The sequence below is a fragment of the Simochromis diagramma genome, unplaced genomic scaffold, assembly GCF_900408965.1.
Source record: "Simochromis diagramma unplaced genomic scaffold, fSimDia1.1 OVJJ01000596.1, whole genome shotgun sequence".
Lineage (NCBI taxonomy): Eukaryota > Metazoa > Chordata > Actinopteri > Cichliformes > Cichlidae > Simochromis > Simochromis diagramma.
Window position 1 is genome coordinate 23,448,910 of NW_024387245.1, and position 22,845 is coordinate 23,471,754.

The 22,845-nt window shown below is 42.5% G+C and overlaps 1 protein-coding gene across 5 annotated transcripts in view; it reads right to left on the bottom strand.

Moving 5' to 3' along the window:
• shroom3 (shroom family member 3) overlaps window positions 1–22,845 on the bottom strand; it is a 73,593-nt gene that overhangs the window by 7,153 nt on the left and 43,595 nt on the right. For all 5 annotated transcript variants that reach the window (XM_040053366.1, XM_040053367.1, XM_040053371.1 and 2 more), the window contains 19 exons: window positions 21,081–21,206; window positions 16,960–17,172; window positions 15,236–15,561; window positions 14,911–15,139; window positions 13,667–13,716; window positions 13,125–13,527; window positions 12,329–12,562; window positions 11,822–12,215; window positions 11,581–11,720; window positions 11,347–11,496; window positions 10,784–11,259; window positions 10,431–10,658; window positions 10,103–10,301; window positions 9,676–9,979; window positions 6,790–6,866; window positions 4,038–4,123; window positions 3,191–3,902; window positions 2,854–3,082; window positions 1,853–1,998 (listed from right to left, as the gene is read on the bottom strand). In XM_040053366.1, the coding sequence (XP_039909300.1) occupies window positions 1,853–1,998; window positions 2,854–3,082; window positions 3,191–3,902; window positions 4,038–4,123; window positions 6,790–6,866; window positions 9,676–9,979; window positions 10,103–10,301; window positions 10,431–10,658; window positions 10,784–11,259; window positions 11,347–11,496; window positions 11,581–11,720; window positions 11,822–12,215; window positions 12,329–12,562; window positions 13,125–13,527; window positions 13,667–13,716; window positions 14,911–15,139; window positions 15,236–15,561; window positions 16,960–17,172; window positions 21,081–21,206 (4,722 nt within the window). The remainder of the gene's footprint in view (window positions 1–1,852; window positions 1,999–2,853; window positions 3,083–3,190; window positions 3,903–4,037; window positions 4,124–6,789; window positions 6,867–9,675; window positions 9,980–10,102; window positions 10,302–10,430; window positions 10,659–10,783; window positions 11,260–11,346; window positions 11,497–11,580; window positions 11,721–11,821; window positions 12,216–12,328; window positions 12,563–13,124; window positions 13,528–13,666; window positions 13,717–14,910; window positions 15,140–15,235; window positions 15,562–16,959; window positions 17,173–21,080; window positions 21,207–22,845) is intronic.

Sequence of the window (22,845 nt, forward strand, 5' to 3'; positions counted from 1 at the left end):
ATAGCACACCACTATACAACTAATTTTGAGTTTTTTTGGGCGTCCTTTCAAGTCCACTAAAAGTAAAAAAAACAGCTGCTTGGTTTTCTTAGTTGTGAAATCCCTTTTAAACCTTGCACTTAACTCACTGTCCTTTTTAAAATTATATATTTTTAGCCCCCATACATACCATCCCATTCAGGTAATGATGTTTAAGAAATTCTCATGTAGGTTGACAACGCTGTCCAAACTGTGCTGCTGTTAATCAAGTTTGTCTGGTCTCACCTGTCTGACTTTGACACTCAGTCAGCAAAGGAAGCTGATTTTGAACCCACAGGTTACCTCATCCACTTGAGCAGGGTTAAAGACCTCGAGAAATCGAAATAAATTTGATGCTGGGTTCACTCATGACCCCTAAGAGTACTTCACAAGGAGTGTGGCAGCAGAGAAAATCAAAGAGGTTCAAAAGCACAACCTCTACAATGACAGCTGTTTGTCTTCTCATTCTTTCTGTGAACAACGCGTTCGCCAGCGAACCAAAACACACTCGAGATGTCACTGACATCACAGGCTGTGACTTGCAGGGACAGCTGAGGCTCCCAGTGTTCCTCCTTTGCTTTGACAGCAGCAGATAAGAGGAAGCAGGCTGTCAGCATACACAGCAAGGGTGATAAATGCTGGTTTACAGGAAGTCCATTACCCCCAAAAATGTTCGTGTCGTGCTTCAGTCCCATAAAAGTCACTCTGTGCAATTTTGCTCTTGAGGCTAAATAAACAGAGTCATTGTGGAGGCCTTTAGTTTTGCCTTACATAAAGCACTTTAAACAGCATCACCAGACTGTTTAGTGCACTCCAGTCTTGTAATTATCCAACTGTTTGGAACCAACTATCTTTGATTGTAAGCCTTTGTTTGTTCTGTGTAAGTGGATGTATCAGAGGAATCAGAGTGGGAATGATTCTGAGTGAATCTGCCGACACAATAAACAAACTAGAAAGGTTACACCAGCGCGCTGTACTATGAAGCAAGTTCTACATACCCATTTTCATAACTGGCTTAACATACACCGATATTGGGCTAAGTGGTCACATGAAGTTGGTTATCAACTTTATATGCCACCCCAGTCTTTCTTAATCTAGCTAGGAGCCCATTCACGTGAATAGATGATTTGACAGCATGTGACCAATCAAAGACATGGTTATTAAAGACATTATAAAAACTCAAAGCACTTAGAGTGTGCTGTCATTATGCAGATGTGCACAGATCCTGAAGAAGAAAGCCTGAGTAAATAAAATAAATAAAGAGAACAAGCAACATTGTGAGATCCATTATGAATCACATTTTTAGGTTTTGTCAAACCAGCTAATGCAACAAAAGCTTACATATGTGGGACCCTCTCAATATTCAGAAATAAGAAATCCATTGTTGGTTTATGATAAAACTCAGTTGAATGACCTCAAGGACGAGTCTTGAGTCATGTTAGCTGAGAAGTGTGACCTTTGTATCAAAGAGGGAGGCAGCTGTTGTGTCTGGAAAGTGCCTTAAACCTGCATTCTTTTAGATGACCAGCAGGGGGCAGCTACTCTGCCTGTCAGATTATATAGACATCTCTTAGAAATTGAGCCTCCTTCTCCTTTGATCTATGACCTCAGTAAACACTTTCCTGATGGGTTTATGGCCTTGATAGGTAGTTTCAAGTCTAATTTAATAGAGTTTGGTTTTCTTTTTGTACACTTGGGTCCAATTTAGAATCAAATAGATGATAAAGCAGGCTTTGCTTTAGGGCGCGACCGCCCTCAACCCTGATTCTGTACAAACTCACTCCCCAAAAGAACAAATTAGAAAATGCAGCCAGAAATAAAAGGGTTTGCTTACCTGTCATCCTCTTGGCTGCTGCCTCTGTGGGTCCATTGTGATTTCCCAATCAGTTTGCTGTTTGGAAAGATCTCCTCCAATAGCTCTATAGTGGATTTACCTCCCCACGTGTCCAAGAGGGGCGCTAGAGAGGGGTCCTGCAACACCTGGAAAAAAGAAAAGAATAAAAACGAAGCACAAAAAGAAAGGTAGTCAAAATTAAACAATTTCTTGTAGTTCAAAATCAGTCATAGCATTGCACTGGAAAAGAGGGGAAAGGAGTTGCAGTTGAAGACCATAAACAGTGCAGTGAACTCCAGACCCAGGAATAAATACTGGCTGTACCTTTTTACACTGAAGAGAAACATTTTCTGACAAAGACAAATTTAGATGTATTGTTGAATTTTTGCACTTGTATTTCTTATATAAAAAATCTCAGAGATTAAAAGTTTAGTTAAATTTCTTTACACTGACAAAAAGGGGAGTTAAACTGCTCTGGCCCACTTAAGATCAAAGTGCACTCTATGTGGGCCATAATGTGAAATGAGTTGGACATCCCCGCTCTAACCCTTTAGAAAAAAGTGAAGAGGACTTGTGTGTGTGTTGGTTAGAAAGATTATTTTCTTTGTCTTGTGATTGCCATTGTAGAACAATTTAAAAACAGAGTCATATTCTGCTTGCCTAGGGTTAGGTTTGAGGTTGTCACTGATGCTATTAAGTTATGCAACTTTTTGCATTTGTAAAACACTTTTTATCAGGTAAAGCTATCACATCACAAGCCTGCTAAAACTATTCCATGTCATTTGGGAGGCTAGGTTGGTATCTTTGAAGAAAAGTCAAACAGTTCCTAGTAAATGTCCAATTGTATATTTACTTGAAATCTCATCCCTATTAAAAAATGGGAACTCTTGAAGTAGATTTCCCCTGTTCTCTGTCTGCTAAGCCCCAAATATTTGATGATTCCTCCACACACAAAGTCCCGAGACTCTCCAGCAAGATACAAATTGACTTCAGACACTCACCAACTGCTGAGCCAGAGCCTCCACTCTCAGCTCTTCAGATGTCTTCTCCCTTTTGGGCAGCGGCTGGTACTCAAGGCTTAGGTTGTCCTCTGTGGTGGCAGATGTGGTGGTTGGAGTGATGGTGGAGGGTTGCATTGAAGGAAGCTGACTGGGCACAGAAGAAGAGCTGACTGGTAAAAACTGGGGGGAAGACTTTCTTGTGGAAATGGTGGAGAACTCCGAAGTGGAACTAAAGTTGGAGAAATGGGAAAATTAACGGAAGAAGAAAATAATTTTTAAAAATCAAAACAACAGTAATGACATTTCAAATAAAACACACAGATATTGTAAAACAAACCTTCCCACTGTCTCCTCCTTAGTCTCCAGCTCTAGCTCCACAGGAGGAGGTGGAGGAGGGAAATCCTCAGTGATGTTTGTCTCCCTGATTGGAGGAGAAAAAGGTGGAGAAGGAGGTGGTGCAGGATTTTGGAGGAAGACCTCATCATAGTCCTCCAGTGGTGTGCCTGTGGAAGTTTCGGGAGGTTGCTGTTGGCTGACGGAGCCAAAGAGGCTGGTCTCTGAGATTCGCAGTGAGGACAGGTGGACAGTCGGATGGGAGAACGGCAGAGGAGAGGATGTGCTGCTACCCTTCCTTTTAGGTGAGGTTGGTGTCACTGGGGAAACTGGTTTTACATTTTCTTCAGAAAGTCCGCCTCTTATCTCTAAACTGGAGGCTCTGCCTCTGTAAGTGTGCTTTGCGGTGTCCTGTAACAGGGTGGCATCACTCAAACTGTGTCTACTCTGTTTTTCACGTTCAACACCAGAAATGTTACTTTCTTCACCACTGCCTACGCTCACTTGCTGGATGCCAGGGAAAGTGATGCCGGCCAGATTGGCCTGGCTCAACCTCTTGCTTGATTGCCACTCATCGCTGCCTCTTTCCTGAGTCCTGGGTGGTGACAACGGGTAGGGCAGGCCAACAGAGGCTGCCAAGGTGGAGGTGCTTTGGGCACGCTGGCGCTCGCTGTTCCTCTGCCGTTCTTTACGAATGACCGGTGTTTGGGAGAAGCCTGGGATTTAAAAACAAGGAGGCTAGTGAGTTAAATTCAGTGAATCCTGGAGTGTGTCATAATTGAATAATAATTAAAAAGGCTGCAAATTTCACACTTTTTAATGTTGTTTTTTTTTTTTTTAATTTCACTCACCTTTAGAGGGTCCTATGGGCTGGGAGGTGTTCATGCTGTTCTGGGATGGAGAGATGAAGCCTTCTGGTACATGGACGTTTGTAGGTCTTAAAGGAAGACATGAAGAAAAGAATAAAGAAAGTGAGGAAAACAGTGGTACTGAAAATATATCTACAACTAAGCACATTTTGTTGGTTTAAAATTTGGACAGCAATGGGATATCTTATTATCTGACAATAAGTGGCTCCTGGTTAGCGTTCAGCTCTAGCAGGTCAACTGACCGTCATCGATTCTGTTCATTATAGAAAGAATTTCTAGGTATAGCCCGGAGCTTCCGGTTCAGTGGCCTCAGGATAATATATTTGCTTTTCGTGTATATATTGGAACCTGCGGACGTTGAGCGCGGATACAGAAGGCAGAAATGAGTTTCATCTGAAGGGTGTTTCGGACCACTGTTAGATAGGAAGAGAAGCGCAGTCATTTGGGAGGGATTCCAACTAAAGATGCTTCTACTTCACACCAAAAGGAATTGGTGATGTGGTTCAGCATCTCACTACAATGCTTTCTTGACTCCTCCTACATGGGATGGAGGACCCTAAAGAAGAGCGAGGCAAACGTGAGAGACTATGTTTCTTGCCTGGGTGGGGAATGCCTTGGTGTTGAACTGGAGGAGGTGGGTCAGGAGAGGGAAGTCTACGTAAGTAACTCTGACTTCTGCCTCTGCGACCCAGACACAGGTAAGTGGTAGAAAAGCATTGCACGGATGGGTGTCTCATGATTTAATTATTATTTTATCATTTTATGTCATTCCTGTTCCCCAGAGAGTAAACCATAGATTATTATGAAAACTGGATGCCAAACTCACTGATGTTGGAATCACGGAATTTGCATTAGTGGGTTTTTTAATTTGACAAAACTTCTTGCAGACATAAAGTAATCGACTTTAATTAAAGTTCCAGGTCGACTGAAGACCATTAGAGAAAATTCTTCTCGGTCTGCAGTGGTTTATAGCTGCAACATTGTTTCTGGCAGCTGGTCAGAGTGTTGACTTGTGTGTGTTTCATGTTTTCTTAAAGCATGTATGTGGGTATGTGATCAGGATGCCTCTTGGGCGTCTTCAATTGGAGGTTTTCCAGGCACTTTTAACTGGTAGGAGAGTCCTGGCTTAGACTGAGAACATGCTGGAGAGACTATAGATCACACTGGCCTGAAAACGCCTCGAGTTGACCTGAAATAACTCGCTTAGCTGGCTGGAACTGTGACCCCGGATAAGCACAAGACAAATGGATGGAAACTAGTACTGCTGCTGCTTTAGGAGATGTTACTGGCTGTCAATCCATAAAGTAATATAAAATATATGCAAAGTGTTGTTTTCAGGTTTAAATAAAGTGCTATTGACCTTTAGTTGTTCCTAACATCCAGTGTCCTAACTGTGATCTAAACTACTTTTGATCTTATCAGATGTTTGTGCTCAGTTATCTGGATTTCTGCCCTCGTGTTCCTGGTTATATCCAGACACCAGACTGATCTGTGTAAACACACACTCAGAATTCCTCAGATTGACTTTTCACCTTCACATTTTAAGGGCAAACATATTTAAATGTCTGTAACTAATAAATCCCTGCAGACAAGAGTTGGTATTCTGTTTATTTTTCCCTCTCAGTGCCAGGGAGTTTTTCCTGCTTCTTAAAAACTCCTCATTCCTCCCTTATTTAAGTCCTTCTTCTCTTTCTTACTCCACCCTGAACTCCGAGAAGGCCAATCTTCTGCCTCATTTTGTAACTTTATACCCTTTCTTCCCTCCTCTCAACTTTAAATACTATACCTCCTCTTGCCTGTTCTCATTTCATACAACAGATACTCCCTTCTTTTTCTCTAAAAGCTTTTCAGAAAGCTGCCTGGAGTTTCATTTCTAAAGAACAGAAGAAGTAAAGCTGTAAAACCTTCTTACACCCTCCTTCCTCTTTTTTTTTTTTTTTTTTTTTTTTACTTTTACTGGTTCTCAGTTGCTCCTCTTCTTTCCTTCTTACCACCACCACCTTCCGTATTCATCCTTTTCAACTCTTGCATGTCATCTGTTCCTCCTTTCACCCATATCTCCTTTCACCTTCTCCTTTAGCTCTGTGTCTCCTTTAGCTGTTGCCCCTGTGCCTCCATCACCCCCAATCCCTTATATCCTTTATATCCAGTCCTCCTTTCCTTCTTTCTCCTCCTAAATGTGTCCTTCTCTCCGTGATGCCAACAGCTGGGCACAAGATGATTTTAAAATAGCAAAGAGCCTAAAGCAAGCACAGTCTGAGAGTCAACAGCCTTTTATGGAAGAGAGCTAAAATACCGCATTCAGCAATGAACCTGAATTCCCACGATCCCTCAGTCCTTAGTCACATTTTAAACCTTATCTACTAAACTGAACGAATCGCCAGAGAAAAGGCTCTGCAGAGAGACGTTCAGGATCTTAACTTTTGTTGATTATGCATCGATGAAGACTGATTAAACTTTCAGACACTTCAAATAGCAGAATTCTTGTCTTAGCAGAATTCTTTTTACTCATTTACAAGCAAAGTTAGGTTATTATGCTTTTGTTTTACTGGTTGTCTGACCCACTTGAGCTCACACTGGGCTGTATGAGGACCAAGAAATCACTTGCATGGTGCTGTACTTGTAAATAAAGTTATGGATCCTTGATGGTCATATGACAGGAAAATAGTAATGAAGGACCAGAAGAACCCACCACGTGAAACCCAGACATGGTGGTCATAGAAACGCGACGTACCTGTCGGCAGCCAGAGCACAGCGTTCATGTTCCGAGATGAAGACGCCAAACATCCGGACATCATCTGGAAGGAAGTCCTGAAACACAAAGAGAGAAAGTGGAATAATCAATTTCTTGTAGTTTCATACATATTAATGTATGTATGTTTAGCCAAATCAAAGCTTATAACCTCTAAAAACCCTTGGCACATTAAGGTCAAGTACAAGAAGTCAGTTTTACTTCTTGATATCCAAGGAGTCACTGGCACCTTAAAGTCAAAATAACCTTTTATATATTATAGATTTTTCCACTTTTAGGGTCACCCAAATGGAAATATTTGAAAACAGAGAATGCAAAAGCAAAAAAGCAAAAAAGAAATTTTCTAGTTTCTATGTGGGTAAAACCTAACCTTAAAGCAGGCCCCTGGTGACCTGGTGGAACTTAAGACATTAAAATTCCAGAAGATGCTTTCTGCAATTTCTTTCTATGATTATCCAGGTTTAGATGCAGATGGAGATGATAAATTAAAGGGTTCTGCCTTGATCTGGTTGCTGAATAATAATAATAATAATGATAATAATAATAAACTTGTGGCATGGTCTGCGGTGCCACTGCGGGAGAGGCGGAGGCACCCGAGCGGCATCTGCAATCACGCATCACTGGCAGAAAGAGTCCTGTCAGGTGTTGTTGTTGGTGATGTGTGTTCGGCTGGTGGCTGGAAGCTGCTGTGAACAGCAAACGTGTGTGTAGTAATAAAGAATTCTGAAAAGCATGGAAATGTCATCGAGTCTGCCATGGTTTAGTTACAAAACTGATTACTGCAGTCGCAGTAACCAGGTGTAATGTGTAATCACTTTATTTACTTTAATGAAATCATTCTGTTCTTATAAATCACAGTGTGTGTACAGTAGAATTATCCTTATCTGAATCAATGGGTTTCTCTCATGTTTAACGCCTTTCTTTGAGCTCTTGGGCTTTATAAATCAAGACTAGCAAGAAACACTAAATACTCCTGTTCCTGTGTCTCTGAGCTGTTTGAAAAACCCAGACAGCGCCATCAGCGATCACAAGTCTGACCACAGACCTTATCACACATTAAGACCACATGCACTGATGTCTCTCCAGCAAGCCGACTTTGACCTGTAAACTCTCCTTTGGCATGTTTCGGCAACGATCCGGGAACATAAAGTTCTTAAATTTAACCCCTTAACATCCACCACTTAAAGGCAGGATTTAGGGTTAGGTTGCATTTTAGCCTCTAGCTTCAGTAATTAGAAGATGTTACATTTCAAATCCAGCCTTTGGCTGTCATTAAAAGATTTCTGGAAAAAAAAAAGAGGTAAATTTAACTCAAACCCTAAACTTGGACTGAGCTGTAATGATGTTTATGTGACACGGGCAGGTCTGATTACTGAAGGAGATAAAGGATGAATTTATCCGTTACAGCATTCCTTTAAGATGCATGTAAGCACGTGTGTGTGTGTTTGTGTGTGTGTTTGTGTGTGTGTTTGTGTTTCTTATCATCTGCATCAGACAGCGCCCAGTCACCATCCCGGCTCACTGGCACCTCACAGGAAACCCTGAGGATTTGGGCTATTTCCTGTGTGACTCTGGTGCAAATGTGATCAAATAAGTGGAAATACAAACAGGTCCATGAATGCCTCTTTAGGCCAAAGTGGAGGAAGGGAACGAAGTGACAGACTCATGAAGGTTTATCAGACACCAAAACACTGCAGTGTTTTATTATCGCGGCGTGAATTATCTTATCTTTCACTGTGACAATCTAAAAGTAAGCTGCAGAAATACTCAGTTTACATTACAAAGTAATGCATTCCTGTTTCATTGGCTTCTGCAGCACCGGGCTGGGTCACATGACGCTGAAGTCTCTGTTGGCAAAGGCTGAGCTGCTTGTTTTCCCAAACCCTTTTTTATATTTGGATTATAGCGTGCTCTCTGAGTCGCTGGAACACAAAAACCTCTCTAGGACAGACGCTGATTATAGCTATATTATTTGTATCATCTGCAAACATTGACTTAAACAATTCTAAGTAAAAATCGCTTTGTTTCTCTGTTTCCTAATAGTTATGTAACCAAAATTAACAGACAGTTTCACTCCTGTTTGGGAAATATTATTATTTCTATTTCTATTTTGACATATTGGATTAATATAATGTTTGACATATGGACCTTCAACATTTCACTTACAGTTTAATTATCCTTCCACTACATTTTCAAATCACTATCTCACAATGGGTTAAGTTGGCAGCTGCTGCCTTTTGAATCTTGAAGTTTGAAAATAAAACTTTGTTTTATTGTGATGTCACAGCTGGTGGCTGCATGCAGGGCGCTTGATGTGCATCTTCTGATCTTTTTAACCTGACGCTTGATGGTCGGCATGATCGACAGAGTGATGGGAAAAAGCTGGAAAAGGTGAGATGCTGTGTTATTTGTTATTTCTAAAGTCCCAATGTTATTAGCATATAACTGCAAGATCCTTCCTATTACAGAAATGACAATCAATCTCTAAAATGATAATTTTTTTAGATATACTTATTACTGTAATTTTATTTATTATATGTTCATTATAGTTAATTAAGGACCACCATATAAATAAACAGGGAAGGCATAAAGAAAGGAAAGGAAGACCTCCCATACAGAACCGAGCAGGAAGCAGATACGACAGATAGCTCATGAAGAGGAGGAGGTAGGGTGGAGGTGGCTTGTAGATGCGCTGCAGCTTCCTATGTGAGATTTGGCAAATGGATGAGTAGAAGGCTATCTGAACTAGAAGCTGGTGTGCTGGCACGAGATTGGCTGCTTTTTCTTTGTCTGCCTGAAAGAATGATTTCTTGCCTCTACATTCACGACAATAACCGCTGTGAGCACCGCAGCGGAGCAGAGCGTTACCTCATTTAGTCTCTCCATGATGGGGGATGAACGAGAGCGAAAGTGCTGAGGGGGGGCTCGCGTGTCCTCGGATCGCTCCAGGAGATTCTCAGCTGAGGCTGACTTCCCTGTTTTGTGAACTGACCCAGCCTTCTGCAGAGCAACATTGAGCTGCTTAGACAGTCCCCGGTTGACTTGAGGCTCTGCAACTTGCTGTTCACGGCCCAGGCTCGGCTCTCTGATGGATGACTGGCTGTGTCTCCTGAGCTCTGCTTCAGGAACAAGATCCTGGTAGATCTGATCAAGAGTGGAGCCAGAAGGAGTGCTAAGAGAAGAAAGCAGGAGAAGATTTAACGTTTTATAAAACCGGGAGCCACCAAAGTCACCAAAGCGTCCTAAACAATGCTACTAAGAGAATTAGATTCAGCTGGGGCCTGTTCTTGCATACCTTGATGGTGGGTGAGCTGGTGGCCTTGGTGTGGTGACCCTGCCTGGGTAGAAGAAGTTAGACTGGTGGCTCCGCAGGTCAGGAAGAAGAGTTGAGTCGGGGTGCTTCTCCCCCTGAGGAGAAGCTGGACATGGGTCTTGGAGGGAGAGCAGGCTGGAAGCGGAGGAGAGGCTGAGGGAGTCTGAGTAACAGGAGGAGGCTGAAGACAAAGGAAAGGAAGAAAAGTGATTTGCCTTATACCTCTCACTTAAACCTTTCATTTATCCATGTATCAAACCTCACTGCTCCACCTTTCTGCCTGGATACTTTACCAGGCACCTGCACCCACCTGCATGGTTAACATTTTCAGGCTGAAAATAAGCACTGCGAGGCCTCGAGATGCTCCTCTGTCCTCCCTCATCTTTCCTCACGCCTCTCTTCCTCTCTATGTACTTAGCGAGAGCTTCTTGCTGCACTTGTCGCAGGTCGGGCCTTGATATGGCATTCTGAGAAGCTCCACTCCCAACAGAACCTGCAGCAGGTTCAAACACCTTCCGACGGTCTGCCACACTGGTTTCTGGAAGAGAAAGAAAAAAATGGATTTCAGCATTTCCAGCAAAGTAACTAAACTGGAATCATTTGAATAATTTGTTTACCACACAAAGGCAAAAGGAGTTTGCTTTTAAAAATTGGAAATCTTACCTCCTCCACGCCGGAATAAGGACATGGTCTCTGGGTCGGAAATCCCAACCTCATTCATGTTCTCTGGTTCTGAGTATGAGCGCTTCTTCTGGTCTGCCGTCAAACGCTTGCGGCCACAAATCCGCCGTGAAGGAGGCTGTCCAACGGGTGGGACGCTGGGGAGGGGTGGTGGGCTAGAGCCTCGAACATCGGGAGTAACCAAGTGCCTCTCCTTGGGTGTGTGAGCGGAAGTGACCAGAGGTTGTGACTGTGGCGTGATGACAATGCCCCGTGGCTTTGGCATGGTCGTGGGGCCTTTTTTCTCCAGTGAGTGGTATTTGGGAGGGACGGGTGGAGGCTGCTGGCTGCCAGAGGAGGAGACAGAAGGAGGAGCTGGAGCAGGCTGGGCACTGCCCGATGAGGTGAGGTCCCTCCGTCTGAAGGAGGTGGATCGTAGGACCTTAGACTGGGCGTCTTTCAAGGAGTCCCTGTAAGATCTGTTTGGAGAGACATTTCTTGGATCAGGATCATCACACTGAGCTGTTGGATGTTGGATGTGCCATTGTGATGACTTGTTAAAGGACCTGTTTGTGGATGTGTCCTGCATTGGGGCCATGATCTCTTGGATTTCCTGTCTCCAGGGCAAGTCCTTGCTGCTGTCCTCCTCCTTGGATCCATCTAGATGGAAGCTGCTGCGACTCCTCTGCAGGGCTGAAACTGGATCTGTTGGAGTTCTGAACATCACACAGAAATTTAACCAACACTTTTTAGACCTGTAGTTAGTTATATACTCATCTGTATTTTCAGAATCACTCTACCTGGGTTTCATATGCTCAATGCTGCCTCCTCTGTAGCTTGGAGTCCTTTGGACTTTGATGCCCTTGGTGCTTCTCTCCAGCATGTTTCTGAGGTCCTCTGTTCCACAAGGAGTGCTGCGGCCTTTGTCTGTGATCTGATTCTGAATAAGGAAGCATAAAGTATTGAAAGAAGCTAAGCATAAGGAAGCCTTTTCACTTCTGAGATCATCAGAAGAAATATTTTAATCTTGTTTGCAGTTACCCGTAGATGGGCCTTGTTGTGTGAGGTGCTGTGACTGCGCTGCTTTCCGTTGCGTTGTTGACGTTCGAAGCGACTGACCTTCTCCAAAACAGAGAGGCTGCGAGCGGGCCCTTGGGGGGCATTGCTTTCAGGGCTGCCGCACCGCTGGACCTCGGCAAGGGCGAGCTCCAGGCGGGTCAGCGGGTGCTCTTTGTCTTTGTCCTGCTCTCTGTGGTCCCAGTTCTGGTAGTGCAGAGCGGATGAGTCACTGAGGTGCTGGGGAGAATGGTGTGAGGCAGAAGAGGGTGGAGCCTGAGGCTGGGCCTGACCAGGTGAGTGGTTGGGTGGAACCTGTCCAAGGGCGAGCCTGGAAGATGCTACAGGCTCTGAATGAATGCTGGACTGGTCTACTGATCTGAAAAGAGATCAAAAGACATCACAGACGTGAAGCGGCCATTGATTTGAAATCAGACTCTGATCTCTTGAACAATCATGAACTTTCGAAGACCCCACCCACTCTAACTGTACCTGCTTTGGTCTCCCAAGGACTGGACAGCTGCGTAGGGGTCGCTCCTCTCCTGTGATGATGCGCGCCTGACTTCAGGGGCTGAGTAATTTTGGGGAATATGGAAATCCTGTTTCTGCTCTTGGATGCTCTGATGATTCTGGGCTCTTTGGACCACTGTCTCGCTCTCTGTTCCCCCTCCAATAGTTTTGATGCGTGGGTTGTAGGGTCCAAAGCTGGACTCTTCCTGTTGATGCCTATCAAAAGCATGAGACTGAATTACCACTAAAAGCATTTTAATGCTGGTTCTATCCAAAAACCGCAGTTCTTCTGAGCACCGAATCTGGCTCCAAAAGACTCACAAAAAGGTCCAAATTAGATGTTCATAGCCTGGTACAAAGATCAGCTAATTTCCCCCTTCATTCCTGTACAGAAGGGCCACCTGTTTGGATTTCAGTAAGGTTTAAAGTTAGGGGCGTGGGTGCTGTAGAGTTCACCTCCACTACTGCATCCACTGAGCTGGATCATGATGGATGCAGTTTGATAACCAAGCTGAACATTAAGGCCCCTGCCTCGAGCTAAATATGGTTACTTCTGACTTAATGCAATAAATGCTAATGTTGCTTCAAAACTACCAGAAAGAAATGCATGATGTCTATGACTTTGGCAAAACATGACTGTTGTGGATGTATTGGGAAAAACAAAAAGATTAAAAGAGGGGGTTATTTCTCTGAGAAGCAAGAACAGTTTTGCTAACATGTTTTAGATGTTAGCTAAATAGAAAGAAAAAGAAACACAGAAGTCTAAACAAACCATCACCTGTCTGTTGGGTAAGAGCTGTGGGGGTAGGATGAACTGTTAGTTTGGTATCCATTTTCTGTGGCTGACATCCTTCCATCTCTCTGCCCCTCTGTTGCTCCTTCATGTTGCGTTTGCCGGTTGCTCTCCTTGGCCAAGGCTGGGTAGACTCCACAGGGGCCTGGGCTGGGGGAGTTGGGCATCTGTGCATAGTGTGGCTCAGGCTGGGGAACAGGGTAAATGCTGGTAGGAAGGATAAACCGGCTGGCCTGTGGCGTGGGGCCTGCAGATCCAGAGGAAGGCCCGGTAGGGGACGGGGGTTGAGGAAAGCCTCCACCCTGACGGGGCCTTGTGGTGGGGCTGCTCTCTGGACTCTTTTCCATCACCGTGTGGAGCTGACCCTCAGCACCATACGAGCCTTTAGCTGAATCAACAGTCAGAGTTAGTCAGTTTTCTCATCTATACAGTATAAAGCTACTAAAAAGTCATGTCATATATCGTCGTCTTCGTTTGAACCTGTTTCTACATGTTTAATTCACAGAGCACGTAAATGCAGTCATTACCTAAGGCAACGTTACCACTGGAGTGATGCCAGGAGCCTTTCTGCAGAGAACTAAGAGAGATTGAAAAACTTTTGATTAGATAAAATAGTTTAAGGGACTTACCAATTTACACAAGTAGAAAATATTTCACAACTAAAGTACACTACTGCATCGGATATGGCTGCTTTACAAACACATGGCGCCATTCTGCACACTGTCTGTATTATACAGTATTACATAATAACACTCTGCATTATATTGACTCATACTGCAGCTTATAGTGCAGCACCAATCTATTGTGTTGTACCAGGATGTGCTATATAAAAAGCAGATGGTTCTTGGGTACAGCATGTTGAATTGTAGAGTTGCATATTTTACTATATTGCACTGAATATCATAAAGCATGGTATCATATTGCATTGTATCACTCCATGTCAGTTATTTTAGATTATTTTAGATTTAGATAAATTATATCACATTGCATTACACATTATTGTATCATAACAAAGCACACCATATTACCATTACGTAGCATATGATATCACATTGTAATCACAATGTATGAACACAGTACTGTAGTGTGGCAAGTTGGATTTTATAATGTTGTGTCATAACATAACATATCATATTGTGACACATGTTTAGTTCATCTTTTCCCACTGCAAACTGAAAGTTATTGTAAAGCATTGTAAAATCAAAATAATAAAATTCTTACTTGGCAAAGCTTCAAAGAAAAACACTTCTCAATAACTTGGTGCCCCAAGTTCAAAGGAAAAAAAAAGTGAAAGTGAAATGGACTTATTTTATCCAGTAAGCCACATGGCTTGATACAATATTGTATTAAATAGAAATATTGTGTAATATAGTAAATTATTATACTGAAATAAAAGATGATGACACTGGATTTCTCTGAGAAGTCAGAAATTAATCAAGCACACCACTAAGCCACTAAAACTATTTTTTCTGTTCAGGAATGCAAGTAAGTAACTGTAATTTGACATTTTAATCAAAAAATGTGATTTTTTTTATTTGCTAAAGCAATACATTTGAACATGCATTATTAAGAACAATAACTGTATTTTAACATTAAAAACAACACTTTCATTAAAGAGCCTTCTCATGCTGCTGGATTAACCATTAAAATGACCAATACGGTTAATTTAGGGTTGCTGTGTCATAAACCATACATTGGGTGTCGCTCCAATAAATTTGTGAAGCACTGAATGAGAATCAATGTTCACTCTGACTTCATGGAACCTGGTTACCGTAGTGATCTGGCGTGCTCCAGACTGGACCAGGAGTTTGGTCTCTCGTGGCTCCTGATAACGGCATAGCTATCACTGCGCCTTGGTGGAGCAGGCGCCCCCTTCAGGTTCTCATAGGAGCTGCGGTTGGCTGCCGGGGCCCATATTGGTCCTACACTGTGTCTGTTTGATGCCGGTGCACCACCGCTGCTGCTGCTGCTGCCACGGTAACAGACCCCGCTAACTGAACCTGAAACCAAGAGTACCATGGACAAACAATGACGTTACTGAATCAAAGTTACCATACCTGAAAACATGAAAAACATTCCAGTAACAGAAACTTTACCTTCCAGATCTCGACCTATCCCTGACCTGGCTCCGCCCCCGCTTCTGGAGTCGCTGTTACGTAAGAACACGGCAGAGTTGGAGCTCAGCTCGCGCTCCTGAAAGATGCCCTGCTGGGTGTCGTAAACTGACGGGGCGTAACGCATGTCAGCCTGGTGCGTCTCGCCACTTCCCCCTGCTCTCTGAGGGACGGTGTCCAGTGAACTGGAGCGCTCTGTGCTGATTGAGGGGGTGGAGGCGTGGTATTCTTGGATGCTGGAGCTAGTGGAGAAAGAGTAATAGGCAGAGTCTCTCTTGCTGTGCAAGTGTTCAATGCTGTTGGACGACCTGGAACACAACAAGTAGTTCAAGACTGTGACACTAGTCCCGATCTCACTGATTAAGGTTTAGTTCAAAGGATAAGCATACAGAGATTTAACGTAATATCCATCAGGTTGTCAGTAACATGTTTAGAGTTAGGGAATATTTCTGGAACTTTTTTTTCCCCATTTAATATACCCAGACAGAGCTTTTAACCCAACTGCACACCAAATCCCTGTAACTTGATTTGAAAGGCATTATCTTCTACTTTCTGGAACTAGGCTGGTTTACCAAGTGGCTTAAATGTAACCTAAGTTTAATTGGTTCAAAGACAACCTCTTTAAAACCACCAGGCCATCAGTGACTGAACCAGGGACAGGTCTAGGTTTAGGGTTAAGTTCTATTTGGGCAACATGCTAAGCAGGTAAATTTTGAAGACCTAGCTATTCAGTTTCAAAAGACCTCTAAGGCTACGTTCACACTGCAGGTGAAAGCGCATCAATCCAACTTTTTTGACGATATGCGACCCATATCCGATCATGGTATGACAGTGTGAACAGCACACATCCGATATTTTCAAATCCGATCTGGGTCACTTTCGTATGTGGTACTGAATCTGATACATATCTGATGTTTTAGAAAGCGACTGCTGTTTGAATGGTCAGGTCGCATTAAATCCGTCTTTTACGTCACTGACACAAGACAGACGCCAATTATCAGCGCCAGAGAAGACATCGTGAACACTTCCTGGGCATCCAGTGTAGATGTCAGTGAAACTGTTTGGAAGACAACGTTGGAGAAACGTGAACATTTTATTTGTACTGTATAATCTGCAGATTCTGACAGAAATCTGCAACTATCCTTTGAAGCACCGCTCCTCTCTAAAACAGCAATAAGGATCATTATTAGGCCATATGTAAATAACAAAATAACTTTACAACTTAAAGCAAAATTGGGAAACGTAAAGTCCGAAACAAGTCTTTATATTAAGGGACATCAGTCAAACAATACTGTTTGATCTGGGTCTAAACAGAGCACGTGTGTGACGTCTTCTTTTACGTATGCGGGCCACTTTGAGGGTTCACACTAGAGCGCATTTGCTGTCACATTTTATTTGTAGTGTGAACAAGCAGACAAAAAAAAAAATCGGATTTGATCAAAAAAATCGGAATTGAGCATTAAGACCTGCAGTGTGAACGTAGCGTAATTTACTTTGGCATTAGTTTCACATTTGGATGTTTCAAATAAGTAAAAATATATAAAAAGGGCTGGATGCCTCTCTTTGTGCCTTCAATGTAACGTCAGTTTTACATTTTGAAGGTAAAACTGACAAATGATTTATATACAAATTAGTATTGGAGTTGCTGTTAGACTGACTTTTCAGCTTATACCTAACAATTGCTGAGGAGTGTTTGGTTTATGCACCTGGCTGAGGACAGCTGGTGGCAGGAGGAGTAGGCCGGGTGGGGTCCACTGAGTCTGTGGTGGGCCAGTGAGTGCTGGTGCTGAGCTCCAGAGTGAAGCTGGGAGGACTGGGGATGGTCCAGACTGTCCATGCTGCCCCTGGAGCTGTACTGGTCCGGACTCTTCCTCAGGTAGCCAGAGTCGAATCCGCCGGACAGATCGTTGGTCGAGACACTGAGAGACAACAACTCTTACATTTAGTGCTTCATTTCATTAAAATCTAATTAGAACCAATCACAAAGTACAGCTGAGGCTGGGGAGATGTTGCTAGTTTGTAGCTATTTTGTCAAAATTTCCCTTAGTGGGACAATGACGATGACTTTGAACCATGAAGGGCATTTTAGACATCCCAGCCTCAACATCTGGACACCGCATTACATCTCAATTTCTTTTTTATGCACAAGAGTCACCACTCCAGTGGTCAATAACATGCTTCCATCTCCTTATGAGACACTTTCACACAGTCCAACAAATGGGCTTGCTGCCTCTGATTCAGCACTGTTTGTAGTGAAGCCAAGCCTCTCTTTGAAGAGATGTTTGATTTCCAAGTGTCTTTTTAGCTTTCTTGGTGTCATGTTTGCATTAAACAACTGTGGAAAGATGACTCACTCGGGCTCACGCTTTCATGACATGGTCTGCTGACAGTTTTGTCTTTCCTAACCACCAGTGCAGCTGTAGATCAACTGGATCAGCTGCGCTGGTGGTTAGCTGTGGCTTGATGTGCCACAGTTGTATGATTCGCACTATCTGCCTACTGCAGAATTAGACTTTTTCTTAAAGGACTTTCTGGGAGAAATCATATAGTAAGGGGAGCTATACTGTATAGTGCTGTAGTAATGTACTGATGCATGTAACTACTACTAATGAGATAAAGAGTGAGTTTAAAGGAAATTATCCCAACAAGAACAAATGTTTTCTCACAGAATGCATGAATCTCTTCAAGTATAAGAGACTGTCCCCCCTCACAGTGGCGTGGATCATCATTTATTTTTTTAGAAACATATAGAAAGACAAGATGGTGTTGATAACGTTGGAAATCTCATTGAATGGCTCTTGGTAACGATACATTTCTGTGATGGTTGGATTGTTGTTGAAGGTGAGATGAAAGCTTTTTTTCTCTCCTCCCCCATATCATCCATTCTAGAGCTTTAGTTACTGCTTATATTATAGATAAAGTTACCCAGTTGTACATACGTGATTAAATCAACTCCAAATGCTACATTAGACTGACATAAACATTAATAAATCAATAACTGTGATCTATGTTAATGATTCTGTGTAATGAGCACTTTTACTTTAAGTATATTTTGAAGCAGAAAGGTTTGTTTCACCACTTTGCAAAATACTTGAAAAAACTTTCCAGTAACATAAACTCTACTCTGCAGATCTTGCAAATTTTCCAAAAGTGGCACTGCAAAACATTCACTGTATGAGTGCACCCAGCTGCACAAGCCTGAAAACTTTGACCTGTGTTTTCTACACCAGTTTTCTACCCTGAATTTATTTAGGATCAAATATTCTGATTTCCCGTGCTCCCCTTACTTTGTTCGTGCTACCCCACATAAAAAAAAGCATCCTGAAGAAGCCCCTGTTGCACAGCACATATGTTCGGTCTTATGCTCGAGTGGAGAGCTGACACACTGCTCAGACTGGCATTGTAGCATCTCTTTGAAAGTGACTCAGGCTCTTAAAGAAAAAAAGGGCCAGAACGCCGACATGATGAGGTGTGCGTTCTTTACAACCAGCAGTTGTAAAGCTGGTGATCCGCAGCTGAATGCACCGCTACCTCACTCTGAATGACTGACTGGAATGTAAATGCGCATTGACGTCACAGTTTGACCCACCAAGTCCTTCAACCGAACACAATGCGATTACGACTGTGGAAAAAGAGGACAGCGTCTGCTTGTGTTCACGGACTTCTGTGAGTCTAACTTCACTTTCAGCATCCATCTCTTCGTCAGCTGGATGTCTCATTCTCTGTGTTTTAGTCCCACCTCTACTCAGGGGATTAAGGAATGCAAAAATATTATGCTACATCAGGACAACCAAGTGTGTGAGTGTATGTGTGTTTGTGTGGGTGGATGAGTAGGGGTTTCCATGGGACCTAAAAGAGGGGGGAGGTGGGCTTAAGGAACGCCAATGCTCCGTTCTCCCTCACAGCCACATCAGAGGCTTTTATTTTCCCTCTCACTGGTGCTTCAAAGAATCAGTGATGTAACTTCCTTTGACCAGCAGGTCCACTTCACATAAAACATGTAAAGTTAACTGGCCATGGTGCCTGTGACCTCCAGTGTCAGTTGTGATAGGCTCCAGCCAAAGGGCAACCTCTGGGGGATGAAAAATTCAGCCAATGTGAAAGTGGCAGTGCTGGCTCCAAATGTGAGTTTCATGTTAAAATGTCCAAGTTCAGCCATGTCAGCTACTATCACCATTCTTCAGAAAGGACTAAAGTGGATCCAAGTATGCAGACAGATGGAGAAAGGTGGATGAAAAAGAAGGAACTTTATTACTCATAAACACCCTGCATGATGAGGCAGGCTGTTGCTAATACAGTAAATGATATAAAACAACAAAAATGCAAAAGAAGGGAATCAGGGTTAGTAGAGACCACCACTTGGTAAAGACTGAGGGGAAACATAATAATTAAATACACAGCAGTGAAAGAAGGATAATAAGAAACAGGTGAACTCAGGATAGGAAAAAAAAAACCCCAAATAAAACAAACAAAGGAAGAAGTAAAAATACAGAAAGCCACGTGAGGCTCTAACTTTCAAAATAAAACAAGAACTGAAGGACAACGTTCTGTTTTGAAGCCTCAAGCTTCAAAATGTCTTTTTTCTCCATCTGCTTGTCAATGGCAAGTCATTCATCACTGAACACACCTCATATAATTCTCCTTTAGAAACCTCAGGTTAACCAAAATTTACCAAATACGCAATGCTTTATTCACTGTGACCCGAAATGAGTGACTGAGCCCATGAACTCATTAGGAAAGTGTCGACCGAGCTCAAGTCCAAATGTCGCATAGGTTTCTACTACACATTTCAGAGTGTAGTAGATCATTAAGCATGGATATAAAAGGAACTTCAGAGGCCGCTAGTGGTGCAGACAAACTGGCTTTTAGACACTCCAGGATTCAGGGGGTCAAAGTTCACATCCTTTGTGAGACAGCAATAAGCAGCTGTGTCTCTTGTCTGTTCTGTTATGCACCACCGGGTCTTAAACATTAAGTTGGTCGTGACAAAAAAGAAACACCAACATTATAAGGCAAAATTTATAAATAACATTTTGTAAAATAAGATTAGCTTTTAAATAACACAAAAATGAAGGAAGCGTGGCTGTATCACACGGGGTCTTTAGACTAGACTATGCATGTATATTGGCCTGAGATGAGACACAAGACATCACGTGAGTGTCTGCAACCATGAACTTTGACCTTCTGAGTGACTTACAGATAGTGGTGTTGAGTAAACCTACAATCCAGACTTCTAAACATGTCCTCAGACTGTGCTGGAAATGTTTGAGGTCAGGCACGTCTCAGGCTCTTATTTTGACAGCAGATCGATAAGTGCTATTACCTGCAGGGTGCGCCTGTAAGGAGGGTTATTTGCCACAGCTGCTGGTTGTAAACGCAGTTCTAAAGCTGATGATCAGCAGCTCAAGTGCTGTTATCGCATTTACTGGAATGAGCATAAATGTGTATATGTGTTTATTACCACAATATTATTGCCTTCCTACCTCCAAGAACAAGCATCCACTGAATCTACAAGTCAAGTTATCTTTGACTCTACTGACTTCTCCAGTTATTAACTTCTTTAATGTCTGGATGTTTGAAATGTTAAAAGAAAGGAGATTTACTTTTTTCATATGTAGTGATGACCAGATATCTGAGGCCAGTAATGAAGATGCATTTGTTTGAAACAGGAGGATGTTTGGTTTAATGACATATCCCAGCATGAACTGACAATATTCAATTAAAAATCAAAACTTGAGCAAAATCTCACTCAGGAAATGGTGAAAATGATAATATACTGAACATCAGGGGCTTAGATAATCATTAGATATATATAAGAAACACTAACCTGGCGTGGTAGTTGTGGTGCCACGTGCTGCTCATGCTGTCCATTGCTCCCGGGTCCAGCTCCTGCTGGCCTTCATCGAGCTTCGATGAATGCCATGAATGAGGACGAGATGCCGGCTCAGTGCGTCTGTAGGGTGAAAACAGAGAGAGGGATTTAGAGTGTGTGAAGTACTGGACAGTGTGACCTCCATTTCTAAATGCTGTGATTAAGAGTGTGTTTTGAGGGTTTAGTTAGCTGTGAAGGATAGTGCAGGGTAAGCCAGCCTCACCTCTATTTCTGACCAGACTTTAACATCATCAGCCACTACCATCCAAACCCATTCCAACCCAAACCCAGGTATCCCAATCCAAGCCAGACTCCAAGACTTATCCGCAAATCCAGATTGGCCATTATCATCTACACTCACCCCAACCCAAACCCATCTGTAATCCAAGCCGATCCTAATCCAGGGTCCAAATCTAAGATAAAGCTAAAGATAAAACCTAACCAAAGTTCCAGCTCAGCCGCTATCAACCAAACCAAAAACTATTCTAACCTAAAACCCAACCCACCTCAACATTCAACCTCAGACCCGATTGTGACCTAAATTCCAATCCAATCCAAGCAAAGCCCTCAAATTCAATATAAACCCAATCCTAATCTAACCCCCAGTCCAAGATAAAGCTAAGCACAAAGCCTAATTTAACCCAGTTCCAGGTCAACCACTATCATCAAAAATCCAACCCAGCTGTTACCCAAAACCCCTCAAATCTTAACCAAACTCCAGTCCAATCCAAGCCTAATGTACGAATTCAGGTAAGACACCATTATCAAAATCCAGCCCAACCCTAATCTAAATCTAACTCAGACCAATCTTAACCAACCATAACCTGAGCCCAACCTCCCTGTGGGTAATGCATTTAAAAGCAACACAATACAGGAATCACATTACATTTCACTCTAATCAAACAATGAATCAGCAGCTCAGCTGCTTGTTACACATGTGTTACACACGTTTTTCAAGCATCTGCAAAATGGACAGAACAAAAAGCTTTCTTTTCATACGTTCTTGCACAACAATCGTCTTGCTGTATGGAGGATTAAATGTTCTTTTTCAAAAAAAGAAAAAAAAGAAACATCATTTGATTGAGAAATTCTTCCAAAAAGTCATGACAGATAGGCAAAACAGGCAACTCCCTCGGGGCTCTTGTTTATATGATATCATAATTTGATTTGTGGCATCATATTTAACCAATCAACTAAATATTTCAGCAGTTCAGTTGGTTTCTGGATATTCTTGAGGATCATGAATCACTGGAAGGTTAACAATGATCCAAAATAGCACATTTTTTGCCCAATTTTCTCTGAGAAAGTTGAATCAGCTATGGATAAACTGATGGATAAAACCAGAATATTTCTTTTTGTTTTTGTTTTTGTTGCTTGGGGGGCCTGTTAAACATTTCTTGGTTCTGTTGAGTGAATCTGAATTTTGGTTCTTCTGTAGCGGTTTCACTTCATGCGACACTGTTAGGCTGACCTCAGACAAAGTTGACAAATTCATCTGTACTTTGAGCTAAACAGATGTTGGTGTACTCACACTAACTGCAATTTTTTTTTTTTTCTAAAACTTTAATTTTAATGTAGCACAGTGACAGTTCTTATGTAATTCTCATATACATGCTGTGTATTAGGTAGTAGTGAGGATTCTTACAAAAAGCTGCACCACATACAACATTAAACCACATTCCCAGTTTATAATTTAACCATATCTGTCCCCTTTCACTCT